The sequence below is a fragment of the Sphaerodactylus townsendi genome, linkage group LG15 (genome assembly GCF_021028975.2).
Source record: "Sphaerodactylus townsendi isolate TG3544 linkage group LG15, MPM_Stown_v2.3, whole genome shotgun sequence".
NCBI classification, from domain to species: domain Eukaryota; kingdom Metazoa; phylum Chordata; class Lepidosauria; order Squamata; family Sphaerodactylidae; genus Sphaerodactylus; species Sphaerodactylus townsendi.
The window spans coordinates 29,567,439-29,593,419 of record NC_059439.1 but is presented as its reverse complement, the minus strand read 5'-3'; the positions used below and the strand labels follow the sequence as shown (position 1 = coordinate 29,593,419).

The window sequence follows — 25,981 nt, the reverse complement described above, 5'->3', positions numbered from 1 at the left end:
TTAGGGCAGAGCGGGAATCAAATTCAGATCTTCTGGAGTCTACTCCAATACATTAACACATAGTCATAAGAACATAAGAACATAAGAACTAGCCTGCTGGATCAGACCAGAGTCCATCTAGTCCAGCACTCTGCTACTCGCAGTGGCCCACCAGGTGCCTTTGGGAGCTCACAGGCAGGATGTGAAAGCAATGGCCTTCTGCTGCTGCTGCTCCTGAGCACCTGGTCTGCTAAGGCATTTGCAATCTGAGATCAAGGAGGATCAAGATTGGTAGCCATAGATCGACTTCTCCATAAATCTGTCCAAGCCCTTTTTAAAGCTATCCAGGTTAGTGGCCATCACCACCTCCTGTGGCAGAATATTCCAAACACCAATCACACGTTGTGTGAAGAAGTGTTTCCTTTTATTAGTCCTAATTCTTCCCCCCAGCATTTTCAATGAATGAATGAAGTCCAATTCCATTAAACAACCACCACTCGCCTCTTGCCCTTGGCTGCTTGATCCAACAGACAGTTGAGAATACAAGCCTCCAAGAAGTGGTTAGAAATAAATAAGGGGAAATTCTATTAGAAGTGCCTTTTCCTGGTGGGATTATGCCGCTGTCATCAAAGATATAGAAGTCCTTCCAAAACCTGGGTCCAACTGCCCTGCCTTCTGGACATTAGTATTGCCCGCTCTGAGTTGGGAAACTGTCAAAGGCTTTCACAGCCGGAACCAAATGGCTTTTTCCATGCTGCGTGGCTGTGGTCCAGTCGTTTTTGCTCCCACTGTCTGTGCCACAGAGAGAAACACACCTTACTATGACATGCCATAAATGCGGGCAAAACATTAGGAGCAAAAACTACCAGACCACAGTCACTCAGCCCAGAAAACCCCCAATGGCCAGTTGGGAAATTCCCAGTCATTTGGGGGATGGAAGAAGAAGAAGAGTTTTGATGTATGTCTTCCCTTTCTCTCCTGGAGGAACCGGGTTTGATTCTCCGCTCTGCCACCTGAGCTGTGGAGGCTTCTCTGGGGAATTCAGATTAGCCTGTGCACTCCAACACACGCCAGCTGGGTGACCGTGGGCTAGTCACAGCTTCTCGGAGCTCTCTCAGCCCCACCTACCTCACAGGGTGTTTGTTGTGAGGGGGGAAGGGCAAGGAGATTGTAAGCCCGTTTGAGTCTCCTGCAGGAGAGAAAGGGGGGATATAAATCCAAACTCTTCTTCTTCTGTAAGGAGACTCAAAGGGGCTTGCAATCTCCTTTCCCTTCTCCCCCCCCCCCCACCACAACAAACACCCTGTGAGGTGGGTGGGGCTGAGAGAGCTCCAAAGAACTGTGACTAGCCCAAGGTCACCCAGCTGGCATACGCTGGAGTACACAAGCCAATCTAGTTCACCAGATAAGCCTCCGCAGCTCAAGTGGAATCAAACCCAGTTCTCCAGATTAGAGTGCACCTGATTTTAACCACTACACCACACAGACCCTCTGGAGCCCATGGAAAGGCAGAATTGGGGAAAGGGGAGCCTTAGTGCGATCTCAAGCCTCACAGCCCAATATTTTTCCTGGGAAACTGACCTTAGTCGTCTGGAGATCTGCTGTAATTCTGGGAGACCGCCAGGCCCCATTTGGAAGCTAGCAGGTCTAGGCTACCTTGTAACGCGCATGCTCAGAAATGGGCACCACATATAACTATGCACGCCTTGGCTCATGCACTGTGGGGATCCTTTGAGTCCAGAAAATCAGCATCTCTCCCAGAAAGCTCTGGCGTTCGGTCTGTTTCCTCCAGCCCTCAAGATCTGAACCGGATTCTTACGCAACAACTGTTCGTGTCGGTAATTGAGGATCCTGCCATCTGCTCCGCGGTTTTAAACCTCCAGCTCCCCCTCCCGCCTTTATTGCTAGAAGGCCTGGAAACTGCGAGCCACGTTCTCTGCCGTCGCCCTCTTTCCCCGTCCTTGTCCCCAAATCCGACAAAATGAAGCAGTCCGACGCTGATTAATTCTTTAATTTCTTTAATCAGCCAGAAATTAACAACTCTTGATCTCCTGATTTCCCACAGATGGGGGAATTATGCAAAAGAAAAACAAGCGATAAATCATCTGCGGAAGGGGGTTTGAGGTGGGGCAGGAAGAAGAGGGTCGGGCGGGGGTTTAGAAAAGGGACTGTTGAGGGGAATCGAACTAGGTTAGGCCCTGGGTTACCAACCTCCAGCTGGCGGCTGGCAATTTCCTACTAATTGACCTCCAGGCGTCAGAGATCAGTTCACTTGGAGAAAAGGGCCACTCTGGAAGGCAACCTCTATGGTGTTATACTCCATTGAAGTCCCTCCTTTGGTTTCACCCCCCAAATATCCAGGTGTTCCCCAACCTGGAGTTGGCAACCCAGAGCTGTGAAAAGAAAAGGCACTAGAGGGAGCTCAATACACGGTCAAAACGAATAAATGTTATCACCATGAACACATGGGGAAGGTCTGTAGACACCACTATAACAACCGTGTTAGTATAGGTACCATATATATAAAGATATCCAGGCCTCACACTCTTTAACATCCTGTCTCACCAAATGAGACCAGGGTGAGGTGAAGGAAGGAGGCTATCGAAATAGACTACTTTCACGACAGACAGAAAGCGGAGTTGTGGCACACGTGTACTCCGAGACATCTTGAAAAAGCTGAAAGGGACACAACGCTTGTTTAAAGCTCCTCCTAATAGCGAGGGGCAAACCACGCATGCAGTGGATCGAAGCGGCCTAGGAAGACTTCTTTCATGCAGAGTCCAGCTTTTGGTAAAGAAAAGGGGCAGGTGGTTAGCAGCGGCACCCGGGAACATGCTTCTAAAAGACAGGATAAGCGACGTATGTGATGAAATGGAGGCTCTTCCCCTCAATTTATTTGAACAACCATGGCATCAAGGAAGGTACCTATGTTTTCAGAACGCAAAGTGCATTGACTGGTATTCTGAGGGCCAAACTAGATGTTAACATTATTCAAATATCTGACCCATAATGTCTACAAATGGATCCCTTACAGGTTTACGCCAAAATTTCTGAGTCCAGTGGGATTTATTCCCAAGAGTCTATGCTTGGAAATGTAACATTTAGAGAGATAGAGAGTTAGAGAGATTGATAGATAGATGAGAGAGAGAGAGAGAGAGAGAGAGAGAGATGAGAGAGAGATGAGAGAGAGATGAGGAGAGATGAGAGAGAGAATGAGAGAGAGATGAGAGATGAGAGAGATGAGAGAGAGAGAATGAGAGAATGAGAGAGAGATAGAGAGATAGATAGCTGATAGCTGATAGCTAGATAGATGATAGAGAGAGAGGGAGAGATGATAGAGAGATGAGAGATGAGAGAGAGATGAGAGAGAGAGAGAATGAGAGATGAGAGATGAGAGATGAGAGAGAGAGATGAGAGAGAGATAGAGAATGATAGAGAATGATAGAGAGATAGATGATAGATAGATGATAGATAGATAGATAGATAGATAGATAGATAGATAGATAGATAGATAGATAGATAGATAGATAGATAGATAGATAGATAGATAGATAGATAGATAGACAGATAGACAGATAGACAGATAGACAGATAGACAGATAGACAGATAGATAGATAGATAGATAGATAGATAGATAGATAGATAGATAGATAGATAGATAGATAGATAGATAGATAGATAGATAGATAGATAGATAGATGGATAGATAGATATTAACAGATGTTGGGTGTTCAAGGGATTACCAGAGCAGCCAGCGAACAGAAAGATGTCTGTTGTTATCCTCCCGTACTAAGTGATGCCGTAACTCTTAAATAACAAGGCAGAGATTGTCTCAGCGGCTAGTTCCACAGGGCTGAGAGCCAACCAGCTGCGGGCTTCAACTAAACGGATCAACGGCATGTTTCAGAGGGCAGATGAGGCATCAAAGGATCCCGCAGCCAGCCCAAGACACCCCTAACCTTTGTGTTGCATAATCCGCAAGCTGCGCCTCCGTTTCCCTTTCGATTTGACAGAGGAGAGGAGGCCAGTCTGTGCGGTCTGTGCGGCTGCCCGTGATATTGCGGGATCTGAGATAGAAAATACAAATGGCATTAATTAATAGGGGGGCTTAAAGCACCAGGACTTCATCTTGCGTGAACCCCACCAAAAGGAGCAGCCAGATCATTATCATTCATGCCCCCCGCCCATTCATTTCTGTGAATTCACACAGGACTTCTTCCTTGTGCATCAAGTCCTACAGGTCAGAACTGTCTACCCTCCCACTGCGGTTTCTTCTAAGGTAGTTGCCATAGCTTGTCTCCCAGTGTGGCGGCTTTTGCTGGGGCAAACATAGAGTTGGCGCACTTGGCGAGCACCAGGAATGGTCTCAACAGGCATAATAAGGGCCATGGAAACCACGTTAGGAAAATTTGGTTTACGGAGTGTTGGACCTGGGAAACACAGGTCATTTATGCATGCAGTGTTCGCCTCGCAGCTGTGTGCTTCACAGTAGGTTTCCCCCATGGCCTCCTTGTTCTATGTTGGAAGGAACTGTTGCTGTGTGGGCAAGCAAAACTGGGAGGAGCAAAGAAACCCAAAGAAAAACACATGCTAATCCCAGTGGTGGGATCCAAAAATTTTAGTAACAGGTTCCCATGGTGGTGGGATTCAAACTGTGGCGTAGCGCCAATGGGGCTGGGCGGGGCACGACGGGGCGTGGCCGGGCATTCCTGGGCGGGGCTGTGGCAAGAACGCAGCCACTGCGCCGGTCCTTGGGCGGGAAACGAATGCACGCAGGCGCAGGCTGCCACGCACGCCGGTGCACCTCCTGCTAGACTGCTTCAAGTTCTGCACGCTACTGCTGAGAGGAGGGGCGTAACTAAGGCAAAAATCACGTGGCAAAATCACCAATTAGTCACCCCCTCTCGGCACACACAAATAATTAGTCACCTACTCTCGGGAACCTGTGAGAACCTGCTGGATCCCACCTCTGGCTAATTCCCTTTGCTTCCCTTGCAAAAGGGGTGGGGAAAGTCTCATTTTGCCAGGTTTCAGAAACCATGGGGATTATCTGAGCTGCAACACAGTGAGTTTGGAAGGGGGGAAAACATGTGAACCACCCAGAATCTGATCCGAAGGGAATGTACACTCACTGCAGGACAGACTGCAAGTGCATAAATGGCAACAGGTTTGAATCCCCACTTCGCCATGGGAGCTCCCTGGGCGACCTTGGACCAGTCATGTACTCTCTGTCTAGTCTACCTCGCAGGGTTGTTGAGAGGATAAAATGGAGGAAAGGAGAACCACTTTAGGGGGAAAGGCTGGGTGCAAATGAAGTGAATAAATAAAGGGCTGGGGGACACTCGGATTGCACATGCAACTGACATGCTGTGTTCTTAGCTCCTCAAAAAGATTGTTGCCCCCGACTTCACTGCAGTTTGAAGGGTCAGGGTCGGCTCTTTGACATAGGTCTCAAACTTGCAATCTTATCCCGCTTGAAGTCCACTGAGCTGCTCGTCACCCTCACAGAACCAACTTTGCTCTTGGTTCTAAAACAGCCCTACGCTGCCTAAATGGAGCAGAGAAGAGGACTGCTTTGGTGGAGGCGTTACAAATATTATCTTAAAGTATCCATGGGACTCCATGACTTATGCTTTGCTTTCTTTGCGATTGCGATGGCCTCTGGCTGACAATGAGCTACTGTCGGTGGAGGCGGATGGTTATAGCAGGATGAGTGAAGCAATGTCAGGAATAGCCCCCTTCCGCACGTGCGGAATAATGCACTTTCAATCCACTTTCAGCGCACTTTGCAGCTGGATTTTACTGTGCGGAAGAGCCAAATCCGCTTTCAGACAATTGCGGGAGGGGATTGAAAGTGCATTGTTCTGACACGTGCGGAAGGGGCCGTAGTCACGCAGGGCGGCGAAAGCGGCTGGGCGTCTCTCTAGCACGGTTCGCCGTCGTCCTCGTCCCCGGCGTCCCCGCTGTGCCCCCCAGCGAGCCCAGCATAGCCCCCCACGTAGGATTTGCGTCCCCCGCTGGGAGCCATCGGGCCCGGCGGGCTGGGGGAGAAGTCTAAAGAGTCGCTGACGCTGAAGATATATTTGTCCCACAGGAAGCGTTCGAGGTCAGGCGCCAGGGCGGGCGAGCCGGGGCCTCCGCAGCTCCCCGCCGACGTGTGCTTCTCGTAAATCCGCCGGCGGTATTTGAACTCCAGGATGGTCTTGGTGTAGGTGTTGAGTGTCAGCACGGAGGAAGACATGCAGAGCGTGAAGGAGAGCCAGGCCATGCTGCAGAGCAGGAGAATCAGGGAACAGACGGTCACATCAAATCTCTTTTTTTTTTTTGGCACCATCCCTTCTTTGCTACAGAATGATCTGGACAAGGCCAGCAAATTGGGGCCGAGAGAAGGAGAATCTACGCGCACATAGAAAAAAAGATCCATTCCCCCCACCCTGGTAGGTTTCACTCATCGCACACTGTTGACACCTGCAGTCTTCTCTTGATGACTCCGCTCAGAGGGAACACCTGCCGCTCTTCAAAGACCAGGAGCCACACAAGACCCTGATTGGCTGAACACCTGCATCATCACAAAGAACCTGCCCTCACTCCCCAGAGTAGTTTTTCAACTTAGAAGAAGAAGAAGAAGAGTTTTGGATTTCTATCCCCCCTTTCTCTCCTGCAGGCGACTCAAAGGGGCTGACAGTCTCCTTGCCCTTCCCCCCTCACAACAAACACCCTGTGAGGTGGGTGGGGCTGAGAGAGCTCCGAGAAGCTGTGACTAGCCCAAGGTCACCCAGCTGGCGTGTGTGGGAGTGCACAGGCTAATCTGAATTCCCCAGATAAGCCTCCACAGCTCAGGCGGCAGAGCGGGGAATCAAACCCGGTTCCTCCAGATTAGATACACGAGCTCTTAACCTCCTACGCCACTGCTCCTCTTTAGAACAGCCTTTAGGATTTCGCATATAATGTTTTGTGTATAACCTTTTTTAGGGGGATCATCTTATACTCCGGATTGTTGTCTATTTGGATAAATACGGTAGCTTCTGGGTCAAAAGTCAAGGAGCCACTCTTTGAAGGCTTTACTGCGTTGGACCCACATACCTTAGGTCCCTTCCACACAGCCAGAATAATGCACTTTCAATCCACTTTCAATGCACTTGAAGCTGGATTTTACTGTGCGGAACAGTCAAATCCACTTGCAAACAATTGTGAAAATGGACTGAAAGTGCATTCTTCTTCATGTGCGGAAGGGACCTTAGAGACTGAATCTCCTCACACAAGTCCTGCCTCTGCCCATATTGCACGGAATGGTTCTCTTCCATGGGAGGGAGGTTATTTACTGCAACATATATTTATTGCTGGTGCTGCTTGGCTATGGGATATCTACAGTCACTCACCCAAATGACCACCCGTAATACCACGTCTGGGGCCTCCAGTCTTTTGGTCCCAGGTTTACTGCCACCTGAAAGACGGTCATGTACATCATATGGGCAACCATGCCCAGGAGCCCTGTTGAGTAGGGAGAGAGAAGTAAGGTATTTTAGAGTTTGCCCCACCAGTGGCTAAAGTGTGCCTGGACTGGGCGGGGCTTAGAAATCAGGCGCCCCCATGTGACGAAAAAATTCTGCGCCTTGGGCAACTGCTCATTTTGCCCAATGGGCGGTATGCCACTGGCTTAGGACGCATTTAGGTTTTTTTAGTGGATGGGGCATCACAGGTCGACAGATGTTATTTCTAACCTGAGCCTTTTAAGAGAAGCACGGGTGGGAGGGAGAGCCCAACGAGGGGGATGGTCCCACTCGAAGACCCCTCTGGTGCCTCAGTTTGTGTCCAGTGCCCTTATAATAGTGGCCACTCAGAGATGGAGGCACAGCTGTTCGGCGGAGGAGAAGCCGAGACTGAGATACCTGAGAGAACAGTAATCACGGCAGCAAAAGCATTGATCTTGAGTCCGTCGATGAAGTTGGCGTAATAAATGGCATCCAAGCACATCAGCAAGAACCCCACGCTCAGCAAGATGATGTAGAGGAATTCCGAAGCCACCGACAACCACAGGACACCTGGGAAGCAAAGGTGAGGAAGGAGAGGAAGCCACTGGTCATAGAATCATAGTTGGAAGAGACCCCCAACGTCCATCAAGTCCAACCCCCGGGCATGCAGGAACACACAATCAAAACACTCCCGACATAGGTTCATCCAGCCTCCATTTAAAAACCTCCAAAGAAGGAGACTACACAACTCTCCGAGGCAGTGAATTCCATTGTCGAACAGCCCTGACGCTCAGGAAGTTCTTCCTAATGTTTAGGTGGAACCTCTTTTCTTGAACCTTGATGGAAATACAATAGAATCCACCCTTCAAAGGAGACATTTTCTCCAGTGGAACTGTTCTTTGTACTCTGGAGATCAGACGTAATTCCAGGAAACCTCCAGACCACACCTGGAGGCTGGCACCCCTAGCACCAGGGATTTGGCATTTGAACAAGCAGGCCTGCTTCGCCTTCCAGTGCCTCACCTTTTTCCGACTCCGGGGGCAGATCAGTGAAGCTCCGGCACTTCTCTTCTGGCAAAGGGAAGAACAACAGAAAATATCCAGTTTAGCCAAAAGTGTTGGTGAAACAGGCACCTGTTGAATCTCACAATTGTCTCCCCTCCTCAAAATAAAAACCTTCCCTTTGCTTTCTTCTTCCTCCCAGTTTTGAAATGCAGTTGACTCTGGAGGGCGAGCATGCTCCACCTCAGCTAGGACGCACCCCTGGACACCTCTGGAGCGGCGGGGAGGCCAGTGGTGATACCAGAGCCCCGTCCTAGACTCTCATGCAGGGCTCTGGAATCGTTAAGACCAAGCATAGGGGGTGGGCAGAAGCAATCAAATGAACAGAGAGTGCTAGCCACAGAAGAAGAAGAAGAAGAAGAAGAAGAAGAAGAAGAAGAAGAAGAAGAAGAAGAAGAAGAAGAAGAAGAAGAAGAAGAAGAAGAAGAAGAAGAAGAAGAAGAAGAAGAAGAAGAAGAAGAAGAAGAAGAAGAAGAAGAAGAAGAAGAAGAAGAAGAAGAAGAAGAAGAAGAAGAAGAAGAAGAGAGGAGGAGTTTGGATTTATACCCCACTCAAGGTGGCTTACAAGCTCCTTTCCCTTCCTCTCCCCACAACAGACACTTTGTGAGGCAGGTGGGGCTGAGAGAGTTCAGAAAGAACTGTGATTAGCCCCAGGAGTGTGGAAACACATCTGGTTCACCAGATAAGCCTCTGCCACTCAGGTGGAGGAGTGGGGAATCAAACCCGGTTCTCCAGATTAGAATCCACTTGCTCTTCACCACTACATCCCACTGGCTCTCAATTAGAGGAGCGGCCAGCCACGGCAGCTTGGAGCCGTGCAACCAAGCGATGCAGACACAGAGAACGGGGCGATAACTGCAGCCCAGAATCCCTTGCGAAGGAAGAGCAGAGGCTGCACCATATTGGCCTAGTACCGGGTCTCCTGCACCTGCCCTCTTCAGGTGAAGGAAACCTGAAACAAGTCCCCTCCCCAAATTCACAGAGAGAGAACTTTCCCTTGGAATAGACACTCTAATTCACACACTAGTCAGGGAGTTTCAACAGTTGCTCTGGAGAGAAAGATGTACCAAACAGTACCATTAGAACATAAGAACATACGAACAAGCCAGCTGGATCAGACCAGAGTCCATCTAGTCCAGCTCTCTTCTACTCGCAGTGGCCCACCAGGTGCCTTTGGGAGCTCACCTGCAGGATGTGAAAGCAATGGCCTTCTGCGGCATTATCTAGCCGTTTACTTCAAAGTAACTCTGAATGTGCCTTGGAAGCTCCTTATCTTGAGGACATTTCTTGAGAACCTCCCAGCTGGACATCCATGTTGTCTCGGACTGGGTGAGCAGCCAGATCACAGAGATAATATGAAATCTTGGGCCATACGTCTTGCCCTGTTTTCCAACCTTCCCCCCTCCCCAAGTTCATTTTCTAGCAGTCCCATCAGTCACCTTATCCTGTTTCTTCATCTGCGCCTCAAGGCTTTTTTCGCTTTCCCCGAAAATGCATTCCCTCCCTGCAATTTGTCAAACTCCCATCCAGGCCCGACCCTCCCATTAAGCAGAGGGGGCTGACAGCCTCGGGGAGGCAGAGCGCTGTGTTGCTATTAAAGGTTGCTGAAAAGGCAGTGATCCATGATGTTATTAAATACGGACTCAAGTGTGTGCCTGCCATTTGGATATTCTTCCCCAGGTGCTAAATAACCTCAGGCCTAGCCTGTCGTTTTTGCCACACACACCACCCCCCCCCCCGCTGCCCCTCCGTTCTCAAAACCCCGCTATTTTAGGAAAACCTTTCCCAAATTACCTCATGGCTATACCTTGGCTGATTCAGGTGGGCACCTGTTATCGTGTCGTGAGCCGTTTGGATGTAGCAGCTACAGCACAGATGGGTCATTTTTCCTCAACATCACAGAGAACATGGGGGGCTCAAGGGTATGTTTGGGGGGGCGTAGAGTTGCCTTCACCTGCTGCTGACCTTGTGAACAGTTCACCATCGAGAGACAGCATGGTGTAGTGGTCAAGAGCAGGTGGATTCTAATCTGGAGAACCGGGTTTGATTCCCCCCCTCCTCCACCTGAGTGGCGGAGGCTTATCTGGTGAACCAGATGCGTTTCCGCACTCCTACGTTCCTGCTGGGTGACCTTGGGGTAGTCACAGTCAGAACTCTCTCGAGCCCCACCTACCTCACAAGGTGTCTGTTGTGGGGAGAGGAAGGGAAGGGAGATTTTAAGTCCCTTTGAGTCTCCTTACAGGAAAGAAAGGTGGGGTATAAATCCAAACTTTTCTTCTTTTTCACTGGTTCCAAGTTTTGAGGTGCCCTGGGCAGAGAGTGCTTAGCCCCCAGGATCCCCCCCCACACACACACGCACACACAAACACTTCCATTCCTACCTCCGCCACGTACCTCACAACCTGTCCCTGTGTGCTCACAATCCCTCCCGTCTAACATCCTCACAGCCACCTGCGTGCCCTTTCCACCAAGGCACCAAGTCAGTGTGTAGGGTTGGGGGTGCCAACTGCTGTGACCATGAGGGACACTCCTTGAACCACCCACACGCTTTTCCTTGGTGGTGCTGGGCAGCCCAGGTAACCAGGATCACAAGAGGAGGAGGAGGAGGAGGAGGAGTTTGGATTTATATCCCCCCTTTCTCTCCTGCAGGAGACTCAAAGGGGTTTACAATCTCCTTGCCCTTCCCCCCTCACAACAAACACCCTGTGAGGTAGGTGGGGCTGACAGAGCTCCGAGAAGCTGTGACTAGCCCAAGGTCACCCAGCTGGCGTGTGTGGGAGCGCACAGGCTAATCTGAATTCCCCAGATAAGCCTCCACAGCTCAGGCGGCAGAGCGGGGAATCAAACCCGCTTCCTCCAGATTAGATACACGAGCTCTTAACCTCCTACGGGGAGGGAAGGGTGCTCAGGCAGGTGGCAGAGGGGGTGTGCTGCTAGGGGTCAGCCTCAGCAGGCCGTGCCAGAATCCCAGCGGCAGATGCCCCATCTCAAGGTATGCTGATGATGGACCAGATGACAGCAGGATCCACACGTCTGACATGTTATGGCCGTGGTATGTGGACTAGCCGTGAGCAGTGGCTTACTCTGTTCTTCCCTATTTACATCATTCCTTGCTAATTTCCCAACTTCTTCTCCATCTCTGTCTTGTCCCACTAACGGACTGTAAATTGCCTTGACAAGGACACAGCACTCGTGTTCGACCCTGGGGTACCACTGCAAGCAGTGATTTCATAGGCAAGCCATTTTTGTGGGATAGTTTGCCATTGCTTTCCCCAGCAGCACTCTGTGACAGCATCTAATCAACAGGAGCAGCAGTGGCATAGGAGGTTAAGATCTGGAGGAACCGGTTCGATTCCCAGCTCTGCCGCCTGAGCTGTGGAGGCTTATCTGGGGAATTCAGATTAGCCTGTGCGCTCCCACACACGCCAGCTGGGTGACCTTGGGCTAGTCACAGCTCCTCGGAGCTCTCTCAGCCCCACCTACCTCACAGGGTGTTTGTTGTGAGGGGGGAAGGGCAAGGAGATTGTAAGCCCGTTTGAGTCTCCTGCAGGAGAGAAAGGGGGGATATAAATCCAAACTTTTCTTCTTCTTCTTCTAATTCTGAAATGTGCTCTGATCTAGAGGCGTATCTAGGGAAAATGTAGCCCGGTGCAAAATCTGAGTTTTCTGGCCCTGCCCTCCAACATGGGCGGCCGCCCTTCCCCGCCATGACCAAACAACATTTTTTTGCACCAGGTCTTGAAGTCACTGTATGGACCCAGGGAGGGAGGAGGAGGGGCGTTTTCCCACCCCCACGTGACTAAATGGCCACAGCCCGGAGACATTAGACCCCCATATGTCCCCCTGGCCAGTACACCCCTGCTCCGACCACATACCTCCGTGATGTTCCTCACAGGACAGCCAGAAGCCCGTGTGGAAATATCGAAAAGAGAACTTGTCTTCTCCGGTCTCCCAGATGTACTGGACGACGTGCGGGTCCATGGTCACGTTCCCGTCCATCGTCTCGTTGCTGTTGATGGGCACGCAGTTCCCTTTCTTGACTGCCGAGAGGCAGGGGGGCTTCACAACTTTGTGGGTCCCCTCGCACCAGTAGCTGGTGCAGAAGGCCGACACCGAAAAGCAGAGCGCGAGAGAATTGAGGCCCAAGGCAAGCATGGAGCGGGCCTTTCGGCTCAGTTTAATCATGGTTCCCGTTTGCCAAGAGGACTGGATGGTGGTTTTGCTGCCAGAAACCGGTTCAGAGGTTTCGATTCCCCCAAAGTTTTAGAAACTAACGTTCTGAGGGACAGTTCTGGCGTTTCCTCCTTTTGGCCAGTGGAAACCAGTTCTGAACAAACTTGGGTTTATAAAGAATGTCTCTCCTCTGGTAATTATTTTCTTTTTCTTACTAATAAGCTGTGGGCCATCCATCGAGTACGGCCACTGCTTCTCCAAATCAACAAATCACCAAAGTGGAAATAGCATTTGGAATTAAATTCAGCCGGGGTTCTGTTCTTACTGGCGGTTTGCCACACGGGACTGCAAAGAGGTGGGAACCAAAGCTATTATTAGTTTACTTACTTATGTACTGTTATTGACCTATCTCGCCGAAACTTTTGTTCGGAAAGGAATAGGGTTGTCAATTTCCTGTTGGGGCCTGAAGTTCTTCTAGGTGGGCAACAGAAATCAGTTTCGCTGCAGGAAACGGCCGTTTCAGAGAGCAGAATTCATAGCATGACATCTCTACCAAACTCCCTCTCCAAACTTCACCCGCCTGAGGTACTACTCTCAAATCTGTAGGAATCCCCCCAGCTGGAGTTGGCAACCTTAGAATGGAACGAAGTTCAAGAAGATAGAGAATCAGGTTATCTGGGACAAGTATAAGGACAAAGCTAGCAGCCAGAGCAACCTGGATACCACTGAAGATAAAATAGCTAGTGGGCAATATATCACCTGTCGCCTTGCCGGGGATCTTTTTCGGCACACCCTCTAACCCTTAATCCTTTCCCCTTTCGCAGCTACATTACTGCAAAGGAAATCATTCGAAGTCTTGTTTACACACAGTTGCAAGTCACTAGCCCACCCGAAGCAATCTTTCTCATTAAACTCTGCAATCCCAGAAGATTTTAAGAGAGGCGGCCGGTCAAAAGCAGACGTCCCAAAAGTCTTTCAGAATCCCCAACTAGTCACAAATCCTTGCCCTTTCTTCCGTTCATCTTCTCAACTAGCAACGTTTTGGCACGACCCCGCCTTGAAACCCCTCCCGCTCCTCAAACGGCAGCAGACACCCCAAAGGGACTTTGTCGCGAGCATGAGAGTCAAAATAGTTCAGAAAGCCTTTTACTTGTTCTCATGTCTGTTTTAAAAGCTTGAAAGGTAGCATGTCCTTGCGAGCCGAAAGGACTGAGTGAAAACACTCAAAGTTTGCCACCAGGCAGGAAGTGATTGGGGAGGGGGTGTCAATTCTGCTTTTGTGCTGAAAAGAAGGCCTCAGAGATATTCCAGAGGCCCCATTCTCCAAAACAATTCTATTAAATACAATCCTGGTTAGCAACTATTTTTCTTGGAGACTATAGGAAGCCAGGGACCCCCCAACTCCCCTTGCTTTGTAGCAAGAACACCAATCCCACCCCACTCGTCTTTTGCCTCAAGACTGCCTCTTTCGTAGGTCAGATTTGGGCCTCCAGTTGCTGATCTTGAACGCCTTCTAATAATCTATAATGCTTTTGTCCCTCAGGGCAGATAATTCTCGGTATTACTCAGACTCTAAATTGCTTTTCAAACAACTTTTGTCACTTCTGTTGGGATTTGGAGCTCAAGGACCTATTTTGACCCATCTTCTATTTTGAAGAAGCAGTCTTCAGAGCTAACCTCTCTCCTTGGGGTCACGCCTCTGACCCCTACATCCACTCACTGCGTTCCTCTAGGATCGGACAGCTCCGAAAACTATTCCTTCGTCCTCCTTTTAGAATTATATTCTCATCCACTTTCCTGCTATTAAGGAATCCAAACTCTCCCCTTCTGTCCCGAATCCACGGTTGCTTTACTTTCACTCATTCCCTCGACATTGTCCCACCAAATCGCAGAATTTTAAAAAATGCACCGCAGTTTTTGACAAGCGTGCAGTTTGCCGCGTCAGATCTCCTTAGCAGATTAAGATCTGTTGAGACCCAGACAGCTCTCCAGGAAGGACTGACAAAACGTAAAGTTTGCACCAAGACGAGAAACAAAAGTGCGTTAAAAGCAGAGTGGGAGAACAGAAATATCCTCGGAGGTTGGGAATGAGGCCCAAGTAGTCCAGCGATTTTTCAAAAAAACAAGTCCACGGTCGTACAAAACGTATGGGTCTTTTGACCTGTCACTTGCAAGAACAGTAAATTCAGAGTTTGCAAGGTGCATCCAATCCCTACAGCTTTGATGCTCTCGTTCGTCGATTCAGCTCCGATTTGCTGAGGAAAACGTCCAACACCTCGCAAGTTGGAATTCCGTGCCTTTGGTAGGACGGGTTGCTCAACACGCCCAAGAAGACTTCTCAAACATCAGGGCCGCATCTGTTGATCCAAGCCCCCTCAGTTGTTCGGACGGACAGAGACCACCCCCCAAAAAAACATCTGGACTTGGACCATTCCGATACGAACGTGCTGGAGATCTTTTTCCCTAGTGAAAAAGTGGCCGTGAAAATTTTCACCAGATGCCCTCGGGGAGGTTTCAAAGAAGCGCCAAGGATCCTTCTGTAGGGAGCTGCCAAGGGGAAATGCCACTCCCCGAGGGCTGAGCTGTGCCCACCGCGAAAAACACTCCACAGCCGCTGCGCAGCAGGAGCATCGAGCAGTTTCCTCAAAGCCGGCTGTGCTGAGTGGAAAGGTGGCAGACGCTGTGTGATAAACGAGCCGGCGGCAAACAGCTCCGGCACCCTCCGGCACGGCAGGGTCCCCGGGGGAGAGGAATCAGGCGCAGAAGCACGGCTGCTGCTGGTTTAAAAAAAGAACCCTTCTTCATTAGTGCCAAGGGGGTATCAGTGCCAAGCGCTGGGGAGGATTAGGATCTAATGAAGGGGAGGGGAGAGCATCAGAGAGCGGCCGCTGGGCTTTCCTTTGCAATCAGCCGGCTCCCAGGAGAGGAGGAGGAGGAATTGGATGGAGAGATGAGGGAGCAGCTGGGGTCAGAGGGGATGGAGTGGGCCGGGCGCAGGGCTGGGAGAGAGAGACAGAGGAAGGTGGCCAGACAGAAAGAGAATTGGCGAGTGGCAGACAATTGAGGCGAGATAATGGGAGACTGATGGATAACCAGCGGGAGATACAAAGGATAGGGACGATCAATAGTTGCCACTGATAATGCTTCCCCGTAGCAAAGGTTTCCCAGATGTGTCAGGTTTCAAAATGGCAAAGTGACGATAGGGTCAAAGAGGGCAACAAGTTGCGGAGATTCTGCAGGGGCCGTCACCTTTGGTGGTTTTGTTTTCTCTGCCATTTCCTTTCCCCTTCCCAATTTCTTCTTACTGATATGAATCATGGAATCATAGAGCTGGAAGAGACCACAAGGGCCATCTAGTCCAACCCCCTGCAATGAAGAAATGGAAGAGGTCAGTGGTGGTTTCTGCACAGAATGCTAATAATGTGTATAAAACTTTATTAATGAACCCGTTTTCCTCCCTGTTTGCCTTCGCACTGGAGATTTTAAGAACATAAGAACATAAGAACAAGCCAGTTGGATCAGACCAGAGTCCATCTAGTCCAGCTCTCTGCTACTCTCAGTGGCCCTCCAGGTGCCTTTGGGAGCTCACGTGCAGGATGTGAAAGGAATGGCCTTCTGCGGCTGTTGCTCCCAAGCACCTGGACTGTTAAGGCATTTGCAATCTCTGATCAAAGAGGATCAAGATTGGTAGCCATAAATTGACTTCTCCATAAATCAGTCCAAGCCCTTTTTAAAGCTATCCAGGTTAGTGGCCATCACCACCTCCTGTGGCAGCATATTCCAAACACCAATCCCACGTTGCGTGAAGAAGTGTTTCCTTTTATTAGTCCTAATTCTTCCCCCCAGCATTTTCAATGGATGCCCCCTGGTTCTAGTATTGTGAGAATTTTACCCCTCGTGGAAGCGATTGCAAACAGTTCAGGTTGCTATGGGTTTTTTGGTTTCTCCAAAAAGAGCACTAGTGTAGCGATCTTTGTAAAACCTGGGTTGAGGGAAATATAAAGGACTGAGCCCGATTTGGGGAAGAGCCCTGCATGAAGTTCTTCCCCCAAACAGGATAAATAGCTTCCTCGGCCTTTTATGTTTGGGCTGTGCAGAAACCACCATAGAGACAGGAATATGGATTGCAAGAAGGCAGGACAACAGCATGAAGGAATGAGTTCTTTACTTGGCCCCTTCTGCACATGCAGAATAATGCGTTTTCAATCCAGTTTCACAACGGTTTGCAAGTGGATTTTGCTATTTTGCACAGCTTCAAAGAGCACTGAAAGCGGATTGAAAGCGCATTATTCTGCATGTGCGGAAGGGGCCACACATGTCTGGTGCGCTTCCTTTCTCTTCTTGTGCTTGCCGTGTTTTGGGTCCTTACAGGGGTTAACTCTGGATGCGACTCTACACCCATCACGCCACACACCCTTTGTGGGTTTGCAGCCCTCGCCATTGAGACCCGCACCTCTTAGTTTTAACACCCAGCTGGCACCAAGGTGACTTTACTGTGCGTTCCTTTTGCCAACGTTAGAGGATCAAACCGATTTTTGCAAAGCTGCCACAGACTTAAACATCCCGGAGTAATTAGAACTGAGGATCTTGCAGGATTACCCGGCGGGGAAATCTGTGGAAAGGATCCAGCCAGAGCATCCAAGGAATGATGAGTCAGAGGACTTGGTGCAGCAGTCAGAGCGGCCCAGAAGATGGGCGTAGCTTTTGCAGGCGTAGCTTGTCATATTTCACTGCAGCGGGGGCAAGAAAAGCTGTATCGACCAAATTTCCCTCTTCTGTTTTGCACTATCAAGTGGTTTGGACCAGGGTGGGGACTTCAGTCAGCTGATTGAAGGAGAAGAGTTGGTTTTCATAACCTGTTTTTCTCTACCTTTAAGGAGTCTCAAAGCAGCTTCCCTTCCCCCCCCCCCCACAACTGACACCTTGTGAGGTAAGTGGGGATGAGAGAGTTCCGAGAGAACTGTGACTAGCCCAGGGGTAGGGAACCTTTAACACTCAAAGAGCCATTTGGACCCGTTTTCCACGGGAAAAGAAAACACTTGGAGCCGCAAATAATTTTTGACATTTAAAATAAAGACAACACTGTATATATTGGGTTTTTTTACCTTTTACTCCACTCATTCTGAGAAGCGCATGGATGCGCCCGCCCTGCTGCCTGCAGGGCGGGCAAGGATGGGACCAGCGGCTTGGGCTTGCCGGCCGCCGGGAAAATGCCCGCCCCGCTCGAACGGGGTGGGCGAGAGGGGAAGCCCACGGCACTGCCCAGCCGGCCACGGGCAATTGGTGCGCCTGCCCTGCTGCCTGCAGGGCAGGCAAGGATGAAGCCGGCAGCTCAGCTCGTGGAGCCGCAGTGCAAGGGCAGAAGAGCCGTATGCCGCTCTCGAGCCGCAGGTTCCCTACCCCTGGTATAGCCACTGTGACTTCTGGGATCATACCACATCTTCCTCTGTTCCAGCTCTTTTGGGGACAACCTGTTCCGAGGTTTGTGTGGGAAGGAGGCTGTAGTGCGGCCTGCAAGGGCAAACAGTGACCTGCATGATGGAAAAATCCCATTGAGTGACCCACATTTACCACCGTGCCATATCCCCAGCAGCAGCTTTGAAAAGCTCAATGGACTGTCACTGTTTCAAGGACAGGGCAGTGGGGGAGGGCAACAGAGGAAAGGGATAGTACAGAGATCTCCCTTTAATTGGTGCTGAGATGCCCAGAGAGATTCACAGTACCTTCACAGCAAAAGCGTACCTGTGAATACTGTCAAACCTCTGAGGAGTCATTGGAGCACATTTTATTAGTTTGTCGAAAATTTAACAATTTTAGACCAAACCTGTTTTTAGGGGATCCCTTACTGGTCCATCCAAGCCTTTTTAATCTTAAATTGAACTATCTTCTGAATACAGAGAATCCCAAGCAACTGGACATAGTGGCCAAATTCTTGCTCACTATTACGAAATGATTTCCCGGTCTCCTCTTTCGCTCTGATGTATGCATTTTTGAAACAGGAGTACCTGTTTTATCTTGTAAAACTGTATTTGGATTACTTAGCTCTGCTATGTTTTAATGCCTAATAAAGGTCTTTGAACCTTTGGTGCTGAGATGCAGCTGTTTCTGGAGCAGAGAAGGGGCAAAATAATCCCAGAAAGCCATCTTTTGGCACTGGGTTTAAAGAGTTCGGATGCAGAAATCCCCATTCTTGAGATACTCTTCACGAGGAATCCAGACTTGAAAGCTAGGCTAAATTTGGCTGTGGTAAAAAACGGACCTGCTTCAATCAAATCGCTCTCTGCAAAGAGTGAGCAGTGAGGAGCCAGAATTGGCTTCCCACTGACATATAAGAAGTGGCGTTGAGAGAGACTTCCAAAGAAGATGGCCTTCTTTTTTAACAAGCACTGAGGTTTTGCTTTTAATGGCAGTCTGACAGGCAGAAATAGGGCAGGGTGAAGATTGTTCTGACACAGAGAGAAAATGTCCAGGAAGGCTTCACCTGAAAAATATCGACATGCTATTAGACAGCTAGCATAGTGGTTAGACTTTTCTATTAGGATTGGGCAGTGGTGGGATCCAAAAATTTTAGTAACAGGTTCCCATGGTGGTGGGATTCAAACAGTGGCGTAGCGCCAATGGGGCTGGGCAGGGCATTCCGGGGGCGTGGCCGGGCATTCCGGGGCGGGGCATTAATAATTTCTCTGTTACTGTAAAAAACTCTTACTGTAAAAAAAAAGTTCCTAATTTCCAGCTGGTATCTTTCTGCCCATAATTTAAACTCATTATAGCAAGTCCTGTTGTCTACTGCCAACAGAAACAACTACTTCTCCTCGAATTGACTGCCTGTCAAATACTTAATACTTTCAAATACTTAATTTTGTTTCTAGAAATCAAAAGAAGGATACTTTCCTTAAACAAGGAACTTGACCATATTGCTAAAACATGTTTTTAAAACAGCCCAACAGGGAGAATTATCCCGTCTTCTACCTTCGCTAACCAGCCACATAGGAAACAACAGGACTTCACGATTTTTGGACCTAATGGAATTTCTAACAGAAAAGCAGACCCAATTAGTAACCCCCTCTCGGCACACACAAATAATTGGTAACCCACTCTCGGGAACTGGTGAGAACCTGCTGGATCCCACCTCTGGGATTGGGGCAACCCGGATTTGAATTTCCAGCCAGCTAAGAAGGAATTAGATGATCTGGTAATGGTCATTCTTTCTCAGCCTAACCAGACTCATCGGATAAGAAACATATCAGCCATCTTGAGCTACTTGGTAGAAGGATAGGATAAAACTGTAGCAGGGAACAAAGGCACATAAACAATGCCAGCAAAAACCTGACAACCTATGAGCCAACCCATGTCAGATCTTTGCCATTCAGAAGGTAATGGGTGGGTCTGACAAATTAAGAATTAATGAAAACATAAATAAACCCGAGAGGTACAAGGAAGTACTTCATTTCCGCCTCTGTCATATGAAAAGTTTCTTAAGATTTTCTTCCTCTCCTGAAACAGACGTTTATGTCTGTTAAATGTTGGAAGAGCCTTGAGAGAGATTCCTTCTATACATATCCCAAGAATTAGCAGCAAGGGGGGAAATGGATTCACGCGACCCTAATTGCTAGAGCCCCTTCCGCACATGCAAAATAATGTGTTTTCAAACCACTTTCGCAACTGTTTGTAAGTGGATTTTGCTATTCCGCACAGCTTCAAAGAGCACTGAAAGCAGTTTGAAAGTGCATTATTCTGCATGTGTGCGGAAGGAGCCCAAGAGATCTTGAACGTCCCCCTCAATAATTCCCCTCAAGATCAAAAACCACAATTAGCAACAGCTCCCTTTCTGTTAATAATGACTAGGATAATGTAAGCACTTTAAACATGCTGAATATTATGATGAATCATTATTTATTATTTAATAAGTTTAATAGGAATGCATGGGGGCAGACTTCTTCTCAGCAACTTCATTAAAACTCCTCTCTTGTAGTTTCTCAGTCCAGACACTGCTGAATCACACACCCATACAGACACACAAAACCACACGCGATAGTGATTAAAGGGTTGGACGACAACCAGTCACTCTCTCAACTCAACCTACCTTACAAGGTCATTGTGAAAGGATAGTCGTGAACATGACCCAGAGCTCCTAGGGGAAATGAGGTCAGGGTGGGTGATAAAAAATGCAATTGATGGGTCCTTGAATAAAAGGCAATCCAGAATTAGGGGGCAAGCTAGTATCAATAGAATTTGGATGTGTAAACGTCCACGATTGGTTAAAATAAGCCCATCAGAATCCTCAGTGGAGCAGGAAAGAGGAACAGAGTCCAGCACAAGATGCCGCTAGGAGGCTTTCAGAGTGTGAGGCAGGATCCACAAGAAGTCCTTCCAAATGTCAGCATTTCTCCTTTAGAAGAGGAGGAGAATTGAACCGGCATTCCCCCCACATCCCAAAAGGAGAGCGGATTGCTCAACCTTTAGTCAACACTGCCATCAAGGACATCAGAGCAAGGAGCCATGCCACGGAGGGCACCGAGGCGGAAGGAGCAGCAATATTACGCCAGTGGGCATTTGCTGGACATTGTAGGTGCTCGTGTTGAAGCTGTTCTGGAGCAGAATCGGAACCTGAAACAAAGGGTGTACTTTGAACCGAATGTTATTCGGGCACAACAGAACAGGACATTAAAATGCCAGTCAAAGAGATGTCACAGTGGCTGAATTTATAAAGTAAAAGGGGCTTGTTTGGGAGATGGGCCAGGGAATTCTCCTGCCTCACACCTCAGAAGTGTGTCAAAGGTATACCACCTTGAATCCCACAGGAAGAAGCTACAGGTGAAATTTTGGGCCCTTCCACACATGCAGAATAATGCACTTTCAATCCACATTCAATGTACTTTGCAGCTGGGTTTTTACTGTGCGGAACAGTAAAATCCACTTGCAAACAATTGCGAAAGTGCATTATTCGGCATGTGCAGACAGAGCTGCACTTCCACAGTACAGCCATTGCTTGTCCTCCCTGGGGTATCTTATTCTGCTCCCTCTGTCCCAGCTGTTGATGTTTCACTCAATGTTTCCTACAACTTTAGCCAACTGCATTGTTTTGTTTCACTGGAAGTCTTGTTCGATTCAAATAGCCCATCTTGTAATCCATTCACTGATTGGCTGAAGAGAACTGTTATTATCGCAATCTGCAATCTGCCTTGAATCCCCATGAGAAATGAAAACTGCAAATGCAAATAATGGTCGAATCCCCACTACCATCTTAGCCAGGTTTTAGAACACTAACTAACCAGGCTTGAGGGACGACCTCCCCGGTCGAATCCCCACTACCGTCTTAGCCAGGTTTTAGAACACAAACTAACCAGGTTTGAGGTCGTTTGTGTTCTGAAACCTGGCTAAGACGGTAGTGGGGATTCGACTGGGGAGGTCGTCCCTGAAACCTGGTTAGTTTGTGTTCTGAAACCTGGCTAAGACAGTAGTGGGGATTCGACCATTAATAGTTGGCTGTCTCCCCACTTAGAGGGGCCGTCTGGCTTCCCATTGTGGCTTGCACTCTATGGAATGGACTCCCTGAGGAGGTGGGAGCGGTCCCCTCCTTGGAGATCTTCAGGAGGCAATGCAAATCTTGCCAGTTTGTCGAGGCTTTTTAAGGGGATTGAATGGCAAGCATCTTTTAAGGGGCGGAGGGAGGAGAGACTGGGGCCCGTTCCGCACATGCAGAATAATGCACTTTCAATTCACTTCCACAATTGTTTGCAAGTGGATTTTGCTATTCTGCACAGTCAAATCCAGCCGCCAAGTGCACTGAAAGTTTGCTATTTTATTATTTTTAACTGAATTTTTAAAGCATTTTTAAAAGTATTATTTTAAAGAATTTTAAAAAGTATTGCAAGCCATATTGAACTGCAAAGAAAGGTGGGATATAAAAGCTTCAGTAAAACAAAAATAAATCATGCAACTGTTAAAGCTACAAATCAGCCTACTTGCTAAATGGGGGGCTGGGGTCAGGAATTAGGGAAGAGAGTTGAGGGCAACGGGGTGAGGGCCGAGTTAGAATTGCGACAGAAGGGGCCTCACCCTGCGATTGGTTCCATATGAAGACCTGGAGCTCGCTCAGCGCTTCTGTGAGGTTCTGGATTTTCCCCTGCAGTTGCGAGTTCTCGATCTGCAACTCTAGGATCGCCTGCTGCAGCTCGAACGGGCGCCCCTGGTCCCAGAGAAGGGGCAACAGCAGGCACAGCATTAGAGCCATTTGTCTCGCACCCTTTTGACAGCCTCGCACTGAGGGCGGGCGCCCAGCGCAATTGGCTTTCCCTGTCAAATCGATCCATCCGCTAGGGCGATCGATCGCTTGTTAATGACCTCCATGTTTCCTGACCCCCAATCGGAAAAAAACAAACAGGCTGCCCTGGCCCCTGAGAACTCAGAAACAGGGCCGACGGAGGACCACTTTTAAGGGACAGAGCGCAGCAAAGTGCTTGCCAGAAAAGCAGTACATAAATATTGAAAAGCTGAAAAGCCTGCACTAGACTGAGAGTCCTACAAGTGTCCATCAACATACCTATTTCCCTCCTCTCCTATACAGTCCGAGGAAGAAGGGCATCAAGCCTCCCTGGTATTTACCCACAAAAGTTCGGCCGGTGTCAGCAGAACAAAGCAAACATTATTGCAACAATAGCATATGGTCGTCGTCTTCTTGGCATCCAGGATCGCTGGCACATGCCCAATGTTTAGGGCCTAAATATTGGACATGTAACAACCAAGCCAGGGATCTCTCTTGCAGCACCCCCTGCTTTGTTCTATGTTGCCCCACTGCTTCCCCCAAAGTATCTCTTCCTCAAAGCAACAACCCAAACCTGGATTTCCTCCAGTTAGTTGGAAGAGCACAGGGAACATCATCTTCATCTCTTAGGGTTTGCCAACTTCCTGGTGAAGGGCTGGAGATCTCCTGGAATTACAGCTGATCGGTGGACTACATCGCTTGTTTGTTTGTTTGTTTGTTTGTTTATATAAAACATGTACTCAACTTCTCCTGGAGAAAATGTTTGCTTTGGAAGGTGAACCGTTTGGCGTTACACCTTCCCTTTGATATGGACATATGGTTTATGATGTTTTAAGCCACTGTATTTAATCATTTAATCAGAGCACTGCACACCAAGACAACTAGACATAAGAACAGTTTTTTTCCCGAATGCCATCACTCTGTTAAACAAATAATTCCCTCGATAATGTCAAACTATTTATTATATACTTATTATATAATTACTGCACTACTTTTTTCATCATTCCTATTACCCATCTCCTCCCACTTGTGACTGTATGACTATAGCCTGTGCTGACATTTTATTTTATTTTATTTTATTTTATGATTTTACATTTTATGTTTTCATTACTACTGATTGTTTCCTGATTGCTTACTAGACCTATATGACAATCATTAAGTGCTGTACCTTATGATTAAGTGCTGTACCTTATGATTAAGTGCTGTACCTTATGATTCTTGACAAATGTATTTTTCTTTTATGTACACTGAGAGCATATGCACCGGAGACAAATTCCTTGTGTGTCCAATCACACTTGGCCAATAAAGATTCTATTCTAATCATACAAGTTATATGAGAGTAATTCACTGGGCACCAAACACTTCAGAAGCTTACTTTAGTAGGAAGAAACCAAACTCATGGGGCAGCCTGACACTGAGTTTTTCAGGTGGTTTGGGAAAACAGGGCCCCACCAAGGAGATAAGGAATTAGCAGAAGCTCACAAATACAGATATACAAAGGTAAAATAGAAATCAGGTAGTTGTTATAGAAACCTTTAATAGTGCAAGGTGTTTTTGACTTTAAGTTTCACCAAATATGGGAATGGGCAAGGTGGTGGTAAAAGGTGGGATGAGATGTATAACCAGGTCTGTACGTCTTCTTGACTCAAACCAATGGTCAGGAGGGATGTTTGTAAGAGGGTATAAATTATGTGACGCAAGCAACAGCCCCTTGAACCTCCTCCCTGTTGCTAACAGAGGAGAGTTCCCTCTTCTGCGCAGAATTGGATGAAAACAATAAATCTCTGAACACTGAAGAAGCTTTTGGATGGTTATTTTTGTAACCGGTCAGAGCTTTTGCTCTGTGGACAGGGCCTTGCCCTGTGCCTATCACCTTCCCTAAACTTCACCCTTTCAAACTCTACCCTCAAATCTCCAGATATTTCCAAACTTAAGAGTTGGCCAGCCTATTGTCTCTTCAAGACACACCCTTCTGGAAACAGTCTTGGGAGGATGCTCATGACCACATAACATGTTGTGGAACCTCTCAATATTTTGTGACTGGACTGAGAGCCCTCGGGGCAGCCATTTTGTGATTCGGACCCTCCGCCAGGCAGCCATTTTGTTACGGCACCCGCTGCCTGTTCTCGAAATTCCAAACAGGCCCACAGATTTAACAAGGTTGGTTTAGGCCAGTGGTGGCGAACCTATGGCACGGGTGCCAGAGGTGGCACTCAGAGCCCTTTCTGTGGGCACGCGCAGAGTGCCCCCCCCACACACACACATCTAGGCTGGCCTGGGCCGCTGGGCTAGATTATTAGCATTAAACCTAAGACCTAGTTTTGGGGAAGCAGTGTAGGTAACCCTATTAAGCGCTGTTAAACCCCACTGATTTACATGGGAAGAACTAAAGCGCGATCCTTTATCTGGGAGTAAGCTCGGTTGCTGGCCATGGGGCTTGCTTCTGAGTAAGCCCTCCTAGGGTCGTGATTCACCCGTTGGAAGAGTTGCATGCTTGCTTCAAAGCAAAGCCACTGACTACCACCAAGCTTACTCCTAAGTAACACACGCCTTGGAGCCAATCATTTTTTTCTAAACTAAAACCTCAGTATTCAGGTTAAATTGCTGTGTTGGCACTTTGCGATTAATGTGGGTTTAGGTTTGGAATTTGGGCACTCGGTCTTGAAAAGGTTCCCCATCACTGGTTTAGGCCACCATCTTATCAGACCCTGTCGTAGAGAACAAACAGCCCAAGCAAACCAATTTGCAGGGCGGACATTGCAAAGGGAAGTGTGAAATTAGTTCAGAGGAGAGTTATAAGGGGTAAGCATATAAAAATGTTGTTGTTTTTTTTTAAAAAAAAAACCCTCTACAAATCACAGTGCAGACGGAACAAAGCGAAGGATCCAAGCAGAGGATGCAAGACCGCAAACTAGTCCAGAAGAAACAATAGGGAGGTGTGAAAGATTACAGGGAGGGAGCCGGGAGGCCGCCAGGCTCAAGGTGACATCAAACAACTCATCAAGGAAGCAGAACAAAAGTTGCAAAGGGC

The 25,981-nt window shown here is 48.4% G+C and overlaps 1 protein-coding gene across 1 annotated transcript; it reads right to left on the bottom strand.

The window, feature by feature from the left end:
* Positions 1-4,990: 4,990 nt before the first annotated feature.
* Positions 4,991-15,455, bottom strand: LOC125445153 (germ cell-specific gene 1-like protein). Its single transcript, XM_048518031.1, has 6 exons — positions 14,397-15,455; positions 12,389-13,031; positions 8,475-8,522; positions 7,870-8,022; positions 7,360-7,471; positions 4,991-6,249 (listed from the first exon to the last, which is right to left on the bottom strand). Exons 2-6 carry the CDS (start codon positions 12,696-12,698, stop codon positions 5,904-5,906), a joined length of 969 nt encoding a protein of 322 aa, XP_048373988.1. The 5' UTR covers positions 12,699-13,031; positions 14,397-15,455; the 3' UTR covers positions 4,991-5,903.
* Positions 15,456-25,981: the final 10,526 nt, after the last annotated feature.

What these genes read in the sequence shown, in the direction of transcription:
- LOC125445153 (XM_048518031.1), bottom strand. Translation starts at nt 12,698, where the DNA reads ATGATTAAACTGAGCCGAAAGGCCCGCTCCATGCTTGCCTTGGGCCTC. An exon ending in CTGTGAGGAACATCACGGAG is followed by an intron (nt 8,523 to 12,388) that starts GTATGTGGTCGG and finishes TCCCTTTGCCAG; the next exon opens with AAGAGAAGTGCCGGAGCTTC. An exon ending in CGTGATTACTGTTCTCTCAG is followed by an intron (nt 7,472 to 7,869) that starts GTATCTCAGTCT and finishes CCTACTCAACAG; the next exon opens with GGCTCCTGGGCATGGTTGCC.